Here is a 12,452-nt window from a genome sequence, read left to right as displayed (position 1 = left end):
AATACTGTTTGGCATGTCCACTGACTACATGCTAGATGTGATAGATTTATCACTAAGAAACGCAAACCCAGGAACCAGGAGCTACTTATTACTACACCTAACCAACTGCAACAACATCACCTACAAATCCATCTACACAGCTGGGTTTAGCTACCTGGGTTCCAAATGGTGGAATCAATCCCCAAGGATATAAGAAGCATTTCTCCAGTTCAGAAAAGAAGTGAAAACAGATCTATTTAAGACAGCTTATGATTAACCACATAAGTCACTAACTGTTCCTCAACACATGTAATCGAATATCACATTGTAATCCCTCGTTAATTGTAAGCCACACTGAACTGAAACTTGTTTTTGGATAATTGTGGGATATAAGATTGTATAAATAAATAAATATGGAAGCAGGAGGGTTGATACTGGGGACATGGGGGACACAGGAAAGCAGGAACTGGCTGAGGGACCAGAAGACAGACAAGATTCAAAGACTAGTTGGATACTGGGAGGGTATATAGGGACTCAGGGCTTGGTGAGATATTGAGTAAAGACTCAGGGACTGGGTAGAGTAGAAGAATGGGGATTAGCTGAGAGGGATGGGAGGATAATGGGGACTAAGAAATTGACCAGGGATTAGGAGGACAATGGAGACTAGATGACTAGGTGAAAGGTATGAGTAAGGCTATCAGGCAGGGTGCACAAATATGGGGAGAAGATCTGGCTTGCTTGCAGAACTTGTAGGGTTGGGAAGCAGACGAAAAGGACAAAGGACTATGGAACAGGTGAAAGACAAAGGAAGGGGGCTGGTCTTTGAAAGAGGTAAGAGAAGGTAGAAATGGTGGTGGGGATGGGGTGGGGTGGGAGTTAGTGAAGAAATGAGGGCCTGTTTAGGAGATAAAATGTAAGAAAGGGACTGGAGGAGGCAAAGGGATAAGTGATACAGAAGGAGCTGGGGCTGATGATGGGATGAGAAATTTAAGAAGGAAGTAAAATACAGAGAACACGAGGCTGGGGAAGTAATGACACAGAGGCGAGGGCTTATCTATGTATTTTCAAAAAATATCCTGATAATATTGAGCCGTTTAAATTGCTAAATGGTCCGTTATTATCTGTATATTTGTGGGTCAATTTAAGGGAGGAGCTAGAGCAGGTCAAAAAGTTAACCAGATAAAGGTGGCATTCAGCCACTAACCCCCTAATTCTATAAACTTCCGCACTCAAATTTCGAATCAGCTCACAAATTTACACGCACAAGCGACAGAATATAGTCAGTCGCATGCATAGCAATTCAAATAATTGACTGTTAAGTGGAGTTAACAGTCAATCTTTGGCTACTAGCGCCAATTAGCAGTTACATGTGTAACAGCAATTAGCCACTATAAGTTGCATGCTCAAATTCTATAGAGCACATTCAAAGGGAGTTGTGGACCTGGGAGAGATATGGGCGGGTCCCATCATTTGTGCGCCTAACTGCCTACAATTAGGTGCCAGCATTTACACCGGTTGCTGAGCTGGCATACGTGCTCGCACCTGAAATTAGGCGCATAAATACAGACTTACATTAGCATTCTAAAATGGCAGTTGCACACTACTGCCGCTACAGAATTTGAGCTTAGTGTGTGTCATCCCCGCTCCTACAATTTGGCAATCTTTTGAGAATTTACCCCATCTAAGGGCCTCTTTTATCAAGCTACGTGGCAATGCCGATGGAGGCCATTCAAAGTGAACGGGCTTTGTCGGCATTACGCATCGGAAGCTGTTAGCATGACTCAATAAAAGAAGCCCTAAGTTTTATGTTTCATTTAGATTTGGCGATACAGATAGCGATGCCGAATTTTATCAGTTATGTTAAGCAGTTGTGTTACTGTTTAACTTAAGCTTGTGAACATCATGGCTGGAAATTTACCTTTCTCTGCAAGGTTCATGCTGCAATATTAGCAAGACTACATTAAAATTAAACCCTTGATGCATCAGGCTTCAAACTGACTGCATGGTGTTTGAAGGAACTGAATTCACACTCCTCATTTTGTGGTATAAACATTTTTGCTTAAGGTACAGAGCAGAAAGGACGAACCCTCTTAAGCGAACAACAAGGGAGGGGAAAACGCTCCCCCTTACTCCCAAGAGGAAAATCTCAGGATCTTCCGGAGTGGGCTGCGTACGAGCAGTGGACCTTACAGCATTACAATATCCCTGAAATTCTATAAACGGCACTCTACCAGATTTAGAATCGAAATCTGGAAGAGCAGACGTTAAATCCACAAAATATCAAAATCTACTGTTCTAAAAAGGCTACCTCCTGAAGCAGTTCAGTGAAACAAGGAGGCCTTTGTCGGGATCTTGGATTTGAGCCCAGTGGCAGCTTGCATGTTGGACAGCTTGATTCAGATGGTCACAAAGTCATCAAAATTGGAAAGCTGGATATTGTGCTATAAGCTAACTGGAGTGTTTTTTTGGCATGCCGGGCTTTATCCTATGAACTGTTTGAACAACATTAGTGGAAAATTAAGTAGAGAGTACGCTGGGTGTATAATGTTATTTTAAAGGCAGTTTTTTTCAGTAGTGGTTTGTTCTCTTGATTTTTGTAATATAGTTGCTTCCCACTACTGTTTTTACAGCGTTATACAAGCCATTGAGAGTAGCCCTTTATGGTTGTTATACAATATTGTGTAATGTAAAAGCCTGTGACTTACCTGGGGCAACTGAGGCTTGTTTTTGTAAATCCTCGTGTCTAAAGTTAGGTGCCGTTTCCGGCGCTAAGCGTTTTCTATCCACGGCCCCTAACTTTCAGCGCCATTTATAGAACACTTAGTGCGGTTTATTTTGGTGCTATTTATAGAATTTGGTCTTATATGTATATCTCTACCTCTCTCTATACACACATAGGAGTGACATGTTAATTTGAAACTGGACAACAAAATTACTGCACAGCCTTATGTCTCACCTTGGCTTTTCGTAGTACATGGCCTCGAACAGGGGATGTTTTTGCAGATGGTTGCTTCTTCAGGATTGCCGCTCTGTTCACTGGCATCGAGCACTCAGTGTCACTGGTATCACAACTGGACACAGGGGAATTCTCCATTGTCCGATGCTTAAAAACAGGAGACTGGCAGGGAAAAAGAACATATACCTCAGGTTTGGTATTCTCTCTTGCATTCAAATCCCCATGAAATGGAAGGAAACGTATTTATTTATTTTTTAAATAGAAAGGCCAATAAATTGCATTGGATTTCAAGACCTTTCTATGCACTCTGCTTGACCTCTTCCCGCACTGCTTGGGGGGTGTAGGAACCTCTGGCTTAGCTTACATATTTTTTTTCATGGTAGAAAACTCCTCCTCAGGTCAGATGTGCAGGAAACAGAACAAGCAATGGGTCAAAGGGTCATGGGTCAGCAGCTCAGGAAAGGGCAGGTCTGATGGGTCATGTGTTTTTATATTCAAAATGTTGAACCATCTTTTTACAGTAGGGGCCTATCCATTCAAGTTCAATTTCAAATATTCCTTCACAGTTATTTATTACAGTGGTCATGGGGAATGCATGGGAATGGCATTCTCATGGTTATTATAGTGGTGATGGTTGGCAGAATGCTTGGGAATGGCATTCTCCTTGTTAAGACTCCAAGACTCTTAAGTAGTGCAGTTGCTGAATTGTCATTGATTATATTCAATATATTGTGGGTGGGTTACAGATAATGGACCATGTAAATGAAGTCACAGGCTACATAAGCAGAACAGGTTATGGGTCAGTTCGCATGACACACTGCTTGCTCTAGCAGGAAAGTTAATGCATGTTTCCAGGGTTAGGTAATGTGCCAGTACAGCATCAGATCTGAGGTTCCCTCGAGCCAGACTCTCAATCCCCAACCCATCTAACTACCCTCCCCATCCACTCATTCACCCAGCCCCCCCCCCCCCACCTACCCCACCACTACCAGCCCCACTTGGTTCCTCCTGTCTTCAATCCCTTTGCGTTGGGTTATGCCCCGTTTATTGTTAGCGCACCTGTTCTTTCATAACCTAGGTCTCAACCATCTATATATTCCATAATATCCGGTGTGCCCCTGAGTGTCTGCACCGCCCTTGCATCAAAATGTGATGACGTCGAGGGCGGAGCAATGACACTCGAGGGCCGAAACGGAAACGGCACAGGCACAGAGGCGCAGCAAAAAAAACCCAAAAACCCCTCCCTACACAGAGCGAACCACAAACAACGTCCAACGGTCACACGGAGGCAGGCAAGCAGCTCAGAGGGACGGAGGGAGGGGGCCCCTACCATTATAGAACCTTGCTAGCGCCCGTTTCATTGCGCTGAGAAACGGGCCTTTTTTCCTAGTTAGTTAATATTTCGATAACAGCAACAAAAAGTCAATAATGCCCCCAAATTCGCAAAATCAGAAACAACCAAACTCCCTAACAATGAAAAATATAACCAAGGCTATACTGTAGGGGACCAAAGTCAAGCTTAGTGTATACTGGCAACAGCACACAATATATTCTTCCTTCACACACAAGGGGTGGATTCTAGACTGGTCTCTAAGGACTCATGGAAAGAAAAATAGCAGGTAAGACCTAATTTTTCCTTCCTTATTGTCTCACTAGACCAGTTCAAATGATTGGGCCATACCAAAGCAGTGATTAATAAGGAAGGGAAACAGACAGGCCTGCTATCAATACTCTAGTGCCAAAGGCCACATTCTATAAAGCCTGCACATCCAATTTATAATGGCACACAAAACAATGCAGAGATGATTAGGTGGCCACCTTACAGATCTCTTGTGGAGGAACCAGGCTATGCTCCACCTAGGATGAGGCCTGACCTCTAGTGGGACTGGGAGCCCCTTGGCAATATATGTGGATACATTGCCTCCTTAATCCACTTAATCCATCCTGCTTCTCTTTTTCAAACTCCTCCAGACAAAGCAAGCAGCTTATCTAAATGATGAAACTTTTCTGTCCTCTTTAGGTAGCAAGCAAACATCCTTTATATTGCCAACTGATGAAGCCTGCTTGCATCCCTTCCTGCACTATCTTTCTGAAACACTGGGAGAGAAACAGACTGATTCACATGGAACAAAGACACCACCTTAGGGAGAAAGGAAGGAATGGGATAAATGACCATCTTCTCAACAGACATTAACAAGAAGGGCTCTCGACATGACAAGGCCTGCAGCTCTAAGATGCTCTTTGCTAAACAAAGGACTACCAAGAATATTAACACTATTGGTAACACTAGGAGATTACTGCATTGGTACAGTTGTCATCTTGGTAACAGATGAGACCACGGTATCTATTCTGGAAAGAAACAATCCTTCTCCTCTGCTACTAAAATGAGATACAGCCTTGCCATAGATCTTGCCACCTTGAGCCCTGCATCTGGGGTGTCCCACCCCACAGCTATCATCTTAAGAGCCTTATGCATTGGAAAGACTTGAACTAGCTCCTTAATACCTTCCAATAGTGGATTTTCTGACTTCACATTTTCCAGTGGCTCCATCTCTGAAATTTTCAAAGCTGACAGAACCTGGGCTATCAAGGAGGACAATTTGTCCCTATGAAAGATCTTAACCACTGAGGTGTATTCCCCTGGAGGCACCTCATCTTTCTCCAACCACTCCTCCTATTCCCCGACAAGGCTTCCCATCCAGACTCACTGATCCTGCTGATCTCAGCAAATCTCACTCTAGAAATTCAATATCCCCCCCAAAAGTGAGGCTTCCCTCTTTAAGGGAATTCCACCCTCTTGCTGTCTCTGATGCAGGGGTGTAGCCAGACACCCAATTTTGGGTGGGCCTGGGCCCAAGATGGGTGGGCAGAAGAACCCTATGGGAATCCCATCCCATCCCATAGGTGATTTGGTCTCTCCTCTCGCCTGCATGCCATATGGCCTCTCAAATATCCCCCCTCCCCTGCACACCTTTTAAATTTCAGATTTTTACCGGCAGTGACGAGCAACTAATACACCCTACTCATGTAGGCCCCACATCCTTCCCACTGATGCAGCTTCCTGTTTCCGCATAGGCGGGAATACGTCAGAGGGAAGGCTGTGGGGCCGGTGTAAGCAGTATGTATCAGTCACTGCTTCCTGCAAGTGAAGTTCTGCTATTTATAAGGTATGCAGCAGGGACAGTAGTTGGGAGTTTTCAGCTTGGGAATCTCTGCTGGCCACATCATAGGTGTGCTGCTACTGGTGGGCCTGAGATCAAAGTGGGTGGGCCTGGGCCACCCTTGGCTACGCCACTGCTCTGATGGACCCTCAGCCACCGAACCTTTCTTCAATAAGCATGAGAAACACAAACAGGAGAGATCTCCTGCACTGTGTACTCCAGTGCCAGCAACAGCTATCTCCTGCCTGTTTGTTTGTCTGCCTCAGGTACTTCCTGCTCATCTGAATGGCTCAGAATTGGAGGTTCTTGTCATGCCTCCTCTCCAGGAGTAGTTAAAATAGTGGCATTTCCCACCAAAATCATCTGCTGTGGGAAAATCACTGCTAAGGGAATAATCCCACATGGGTCCTCTCAGATGGTTGTGCTGACCGGAAGAGGGGTGGGCTGTGCCAGAGCGCTGCACTGAACGTATGCAGGACCACCAACTTGAAGAGCCTGAGCGGTGGCTGCCACACAATTTTGAGCTGCCATGCACTCTGTGGCCCGAGCCACACTGCTCAACCACTGCTCATTCACACAGCCTCAGCAGCACAGGGGTAAGGTCATTCTCCTTCTCCCTCCTCCCCCCACATGGCCTAAACTTCTAGTGCTGCTTCTGCCTAACCATCATCTTGCTCTCCTAGCACAACACCATGCCTGCTTAAACTATTTTTTCTCAATAGCAGTTGAATCTTGTTTCTCAGTAGCAGAAGGACCGAGGCACAAGCAGCCAGAATCCCCAGAGGGGCTTCAATGGTGATGGGGAAAGTGGGATAGACCCAGACCAACTGGAGCAGCCCAGTAGCAGCTCCAAGTCCTTCAGAGAACCTTTTTTTCCTCTCTCTCTCGCTAGTAGGGGAATCCACATTAACAATAACTTAGACACTAACTTTCCCAGACCGACCTACCAGATCAGCCACAGACTGCACAAGAATCTTCACCTACCACCTGCTGGAGACTGAGAAATACTGACTAGTAAGGAACTGCACAGGATACTTACAGGATGATGTCACTAGTTTAGTGGTTCTCAGTCTCCATCTGCTGGCAAGCAAAGGCACACATAAATATCTGGACTGGTCTTCTGGGACGATAAAGAAGTATTCTTTTGTTATTTTTAAAAACAGCCTCCCTAACCTAGGCCACATGGATAATGCAGTAGGATTGCCTTATATTTTTTATGGCTATCACAGCAGGCATTGTTGAAAGCTTCAATGTGTGCAGCTAGTCACATATACCTGTTAGTGAATTCTGTAACATAAGATTTCAGATATGGGAATGGCTGCACATTTCAGAATGTGCACTCACATCTCCATATTAGCTCATGTGTGAGCTTGTACGTTTGTGTCTCCAAATCTTTTAAATATTGCACCTGGTATTTTCTAGAACAGTAATCACGAGGATGTAAAAAGAGTAAATATTTTAGAAAAGCATTTGCCTAGTTTCTGTTACATGTTTATAAACCAAAGTCATTCTGCATAACATTTTTGCAAGTAGTTCAGCTTGGGACGTACCTGGGGGTTTGATGACCCTGATTTTGGTTCTATTGCCAGCCCCAGCGTGATTCCTCCAGCCAGGGCTTTCTTTAGGCTCTCTTTGACCTCAGTCAGCTCTAACTCCAGGCTTACACGTTCTCCTTCTTTCTGCTTACATTCCTCTTCTAACTTCTTTAACTTGTCTTCAAGAATAACTTGGGCCTTCCTGCCTGAAATTCAGATGAATGCTTTCAGCAATAGGAACAGAATGCCAAAGATGACATACAATACTTGTATAGAACTAATCTCTCTTTTAAAACAGTGGTGCACCAGTACTTCCAAGAGAAGCATTTGCTTTACAGTGAACACACATAGGACACCCTTGTTTTATTCAGGATCTCCAAAAAAAACAGACACGCCATTCCAAACCTCAGGGGTATCAAACTTATAAACAGTGCTCTCTATTTCAAACAGATGAAAGAGTAGATGTCTGTTTTTGCTGCGGGGCAGGGAATCCCATCCTTTCCTTGTCCCAATAGAGAAAATATCAGCTTAATGGAAGGAAAATGGGTACTGTGTGTTTGTAGGGAGAGGGGGCTATGTTTTCTTCACCATATTTATTCACATAGAGATGAAAATACCTGTGGACTATATCTTCCTTCTTGGCTTGGTGAACTGAATCTTTATACCAAAAGGTCAACATTGATGAAACATAGAATAACAAGAGGAAGGAAGGAGAAAGGAAAGAAGTGATTAAAAAGGAGTCCAACATGGGAGGACTACAGACAGAGTAGAAGAGAAGAAAGGTGAGGGAGTGAGAAACAAAGAAGAAAGGAAGGGAAAAAGAGACACGAGGAGCAAGACAGAGGAAACACCAGCAGGTGGAATAAGAAAGGGATACACTGCTGCTTTTACTTTTTCTAAAACATTCTGTTCAGAATATTTGGTCAAGCAGGGCTGTTTATATAACCAAGATCTCCACACCAATAAATCCCCAAAGCAATTCATGGTTATCCCATCCTGTGCATATGTATATCTGAACTGAGCTCATCCTGAAGAGGGTCTTCAGGGGCCAATATAATAGAAGTCCCTGCTATTATTTCTCTACTCCAAACTGCACATGTGTAAACATTGTAAATGTTCCTTTTTTTAAACTGGTTTCAGGAAACCGGGCCTCTGTTATATCTATTATTGTTACAAATGGGGGTTGCGTTTCTGGTTGTCAAATATGAACTATTTCAGTTTCTGAAGTGCAGAAGGGACTATTTACTAGGCTGTGTTACCTGATAGCATGGCAGTCAGCATCCACCAACCGTGAACATGGGTTACTTAACAGTCAGCATGCTGTAATGTTCACAGTAACTGGCTAATGTGGAAAGGGGTGGGGAATGTGGCTTACAGTTAACATGGTGGGAATTACCGCAATTTAACACAGGAGATAACATGGCACAGTTATGACCACCTAAATAAGTGTAGCCAACTGTACAATGTTATTTGCCATTCTGTTCACGTGCGGTAAGGAACTTTTCTCTGTGTTAACTGAATGGCAAATTGTTGGAATGCCCTCAATAGTTCATGCAAACGTTTTACATAAGTGCATAAGTATTGCCATACTGGGGCATACCAAATGTCCATCAAGCCCAGAATCCTGTTTCCAACAGTGGCCAATCCAGGTCACAAATACCTGGCAAGATCCCCAAAAAAGTACAAAACATTTTATGCTGCTTATCCCAGAAATATTTTCCCCAAGTCCAACTTAATAATAGTCTAAGGACTTTTCCTTTAGGAAGCCATCCAAACCTTTTTTAAACTCTAAGTAAACCGCCTTTACCACATTCTCTGGCAACAAATTCCAGAGTTGAATTACATGTTGAGTGAAGAAAATTTTTCTCCGATTCGTTTTAAATTTACTACTTTGTAGCTTCATCGTATGCCCCCTAGTCCTAGTATTTTTGGAACACGTAAACAGACGCTTCACGTCTACCCGTTCCACTCCACTCATTATTTTAGAGACCTCTAGCATATCTCCCCTCAGCCATCTTTTCTCCAAGCTGAAGAGCCCCAGTTGCTTTAGCCTTTCCTCATAGGGAAGTCGTCCCATCCCCTTTATCATTTTCGTCGCCCTTCTCTGCACCTTTTCTAATTCCACTATATCTTTTTTGAGATGCAGCGACCGGAATTGAACACAATATTCGAGGTGCGGTCATTAACTCATGGTGTCTACAAAACTTTATCGCAAGTAAATAGTCCCCAGAATGTCTAAAGTATGGAGTTTTTTTAAAACAAAATCAAAGAGCATCTTGAAGACATATTGATAGATATTGATTTAATATTAATATTTTTTCTTTTTGGATAATAATTTGGCATTGTTTTTTTTATGGAATAGACACTGCCCACTATTGTTTGTGTTTCAAGCTTTTAAAAATATAGTAAAATTTAACAGGAGCAGCAAAATCTTAAAAATAAGGTAACATTGCTCAATTATTTTCTGATGTAATATTCATAAGTTTACATATTTTTGCATAAATTCACTTTCCCCTCATCTTGCAACACAAAGTACTTTCTCTGTTTGACAGCTAACTGCTGTTCATGGAGATAGATTTCAAGGTGAAACATCTTGGATTTAACTAATTGTCTTTGCAAATCCAAGACCCAAAGCGCGATACATTTCTGGAACAACAGGTAGTGGCATTCCCCAGAGGGCGTACAATCAAAGGGCATTATTTACTAACCCGAGTTAGATTTAATTCACATTAATTCAAATTATATATTTATCTACTTCACAATTTATATGCTGCACTATCAAACATTCTACAGGCTTACAACATGTCAAACTGCACTAGTAAATGGGTTAGCACACCCTAATGTGGAACTTTCCTGCGCACTAAGCCCATTTCTAGCATGGCCGTAAATTATTTCTTTTTCTGGTCATACGCTAATGTATTAGTGCGCAACCACTAAAAAAAAAAGAAATAATGCGGGAGCCTTTACCACCTCCTGTTTAGGAGATGTCCATCCTCCCACATAAGCCGAGCTAGAGGCACGTTAGCATTTTTTTGCACGTGCTAATCGTGTAGACGCCCATAATGGGCATCTACATGGTTAGCGTGCACTAATTTTTAGCATGTGCTAAAAATGCGAGCGCACCTTAGTAAACAGGGCCCTAAGTCAGTGTTATTCATTTAGAGAATGCTAATGTCAGTGCGCTAGCTGAGGAGTGCTAACACGCCCATTCTCTGCTCCTGACGGGCCCCTCCAAAAAAACCTTTTAAATAAATACCCCTCAGCGCAAGGACATGGCAAAACTAACGCATTAGGCCATTTTTCCCCACGTTAAGCGCATGCTAGTGCATAACAGTTTAGTAAAGGGCCCCATAATAAATTACATCAAACCACTGTGCCAAATGTAATAAACAATATGATGCTAAAATCGAAACATAAAATAAGCTACTAAAAACAAAACAAAATAAAATCCATTAGATGGGTAGAATAATTATTAAATCAATTGCCAAAAGCCTGTTTAAACAAACATGGTTTCTAAGATTTTTTAAAATAATCCCAGTTCTTCTATGCTTGCATTTCAGGAGGTTCTGCAATGTAAAAAAAGATTGTGCCCAAATGCTGTTATAGAATTAGGGCCAATATTTGAGAATCTTTAACACCCAATTTTCTGTGAGTGTGATCTCTGTTTAGAATTCTTTGTCTACTTTGATTAGACTGGAGCCTAATTATTTATCGTTTTGCAAAAAAAACTAAACCGTTTTTAAAATTTGATTGTCGTTAATTAAAACTAGTAAAAAAGGCCCGTTTCTGTTTGAAAGGAAACGGGCGCTAGCAAGGTTTTCCTCTGAGTGTGTATGTTTGAGAGAGTGACTGTGTGAGAGAGGCTTCTGTTCCTGCTGCTGTGCATTCCCCGTGTTGTGCTGATTCGCTGCTCCCTGTATTGTGGCTCCGCCCCGCTCCCTTCTACTGGCCAATCTGGTGTGGTTTGTGTGACATCACTATTATCTACTCCAACATGATCCATGGTTCCAGGCAGCCTCAGAATGCTGGAGGTGAGAATTATTATATAGGATGTTACTTTTAGTTAATTTGTAGCTAGCATTTGACTTTATATTACTGTGTTCATGTATTGTAGTTTTTATCAACCTGTTTCTGTACACCTCACTGGACCAGTCTTTTGGGATTTAGCAGTATGTAAGTGTGTTATTGCTACGGCTACGGCTATAAGTTACAGGTGTATCTCCCAAATTTAGGTGCTCTATGGCTGGTGTAATTGCTTGTGCCTAACTTGTGCATGCTATCTACCCTGAAGTTAATCAATAGAAATAAAACAAAATAAAACATGGAAAAGAAAATAAGATGATAACTTTTTTTATTGGACATAACTTAATACATTTCTTGATTAGCTTTCGAAGGTTGACCTTCTTCGTCAGATCGGAAATAAGCAAATGTTGGTAGACGACAGTATATACAAGTGAAACAGCAAATCATTTCAGTGACAGTTTAACAGGATGGGGGTGGATAGGTGAAAGACAGGAAGAGTTGGGTGGATGAGGGACAGGGAGATATGCATGGAGACAGGAGGGTGACAAAGAAGTACAATTTGTCACCCTCCTATCTCCATGCAATAAAAAAGATATCATCTTATTTTCTTTTCCATGTTTTATTTTGTTTTATTTCTATTAATTACCTTTAAAAGTGGACTAACACGGCTACCACACCTCTCTACCCTGAAGTTAATATTCTGTAAAGGAAAGTAAGCATCTTCGTACCTTTAAAGAAGAGGTTCATACCAGGTGCCCAGTTATAAAATTACCCTCATAAGAACATACAAATAGTCAT

General features: G+C 42.3%; 1 protein-coding gene across 3 annotated transcripts in view; it reads right to left on the bottom strand.

Moving 5' to 3' along the window:
* Nucleotides 1–12,452, bottom strand: part of AFAP1 (actin filament associated protein 1) — a 388,894-nt gene that overhangs the window by 15,147 nt on the left and 361,295 nt on the right. For all 3 annotated transcript variants that reach the window (XM_030191154.1, XM_030191156.1, XM_030191155.1), the window contains 2 exons: nucleotides 7,647–7,837; nucleotides 2,936–3,097 (listed from right to left, as the gene is read on the bottom strand). In XM_030191154.1, the coding sequence (XP_030047014.1) occupies nucleotides 2,936–3,097; nucleotides 7,647–7,837 (353 nt within the window). The remainder of the gene's footprint in view (nucleotides 1–2,935; nucleotides 3,098–7,646; nucleotides 7,838–12,452) is intronic.

Source organism: Microcaecilia unicolor, chromosome 2 (assembly GCF_901765095.1).
Source record: "Microcaecilia unicolor chromosome 2, aMicUni1.1, whole genome shotgun sequence".
NCBI classification, from domain to species: domain Eukaryota; kingdom Metazoa; phylum Chordata; class Amphibia; order Gymnophiona; family Siphonopidae; genus Microcaecilia; species Microcaecilia unicolor.
Note: the sequence above shows the minus strand (reverse complement) of the source record. Positions and strands in the feature narration are given on the sequence as shown.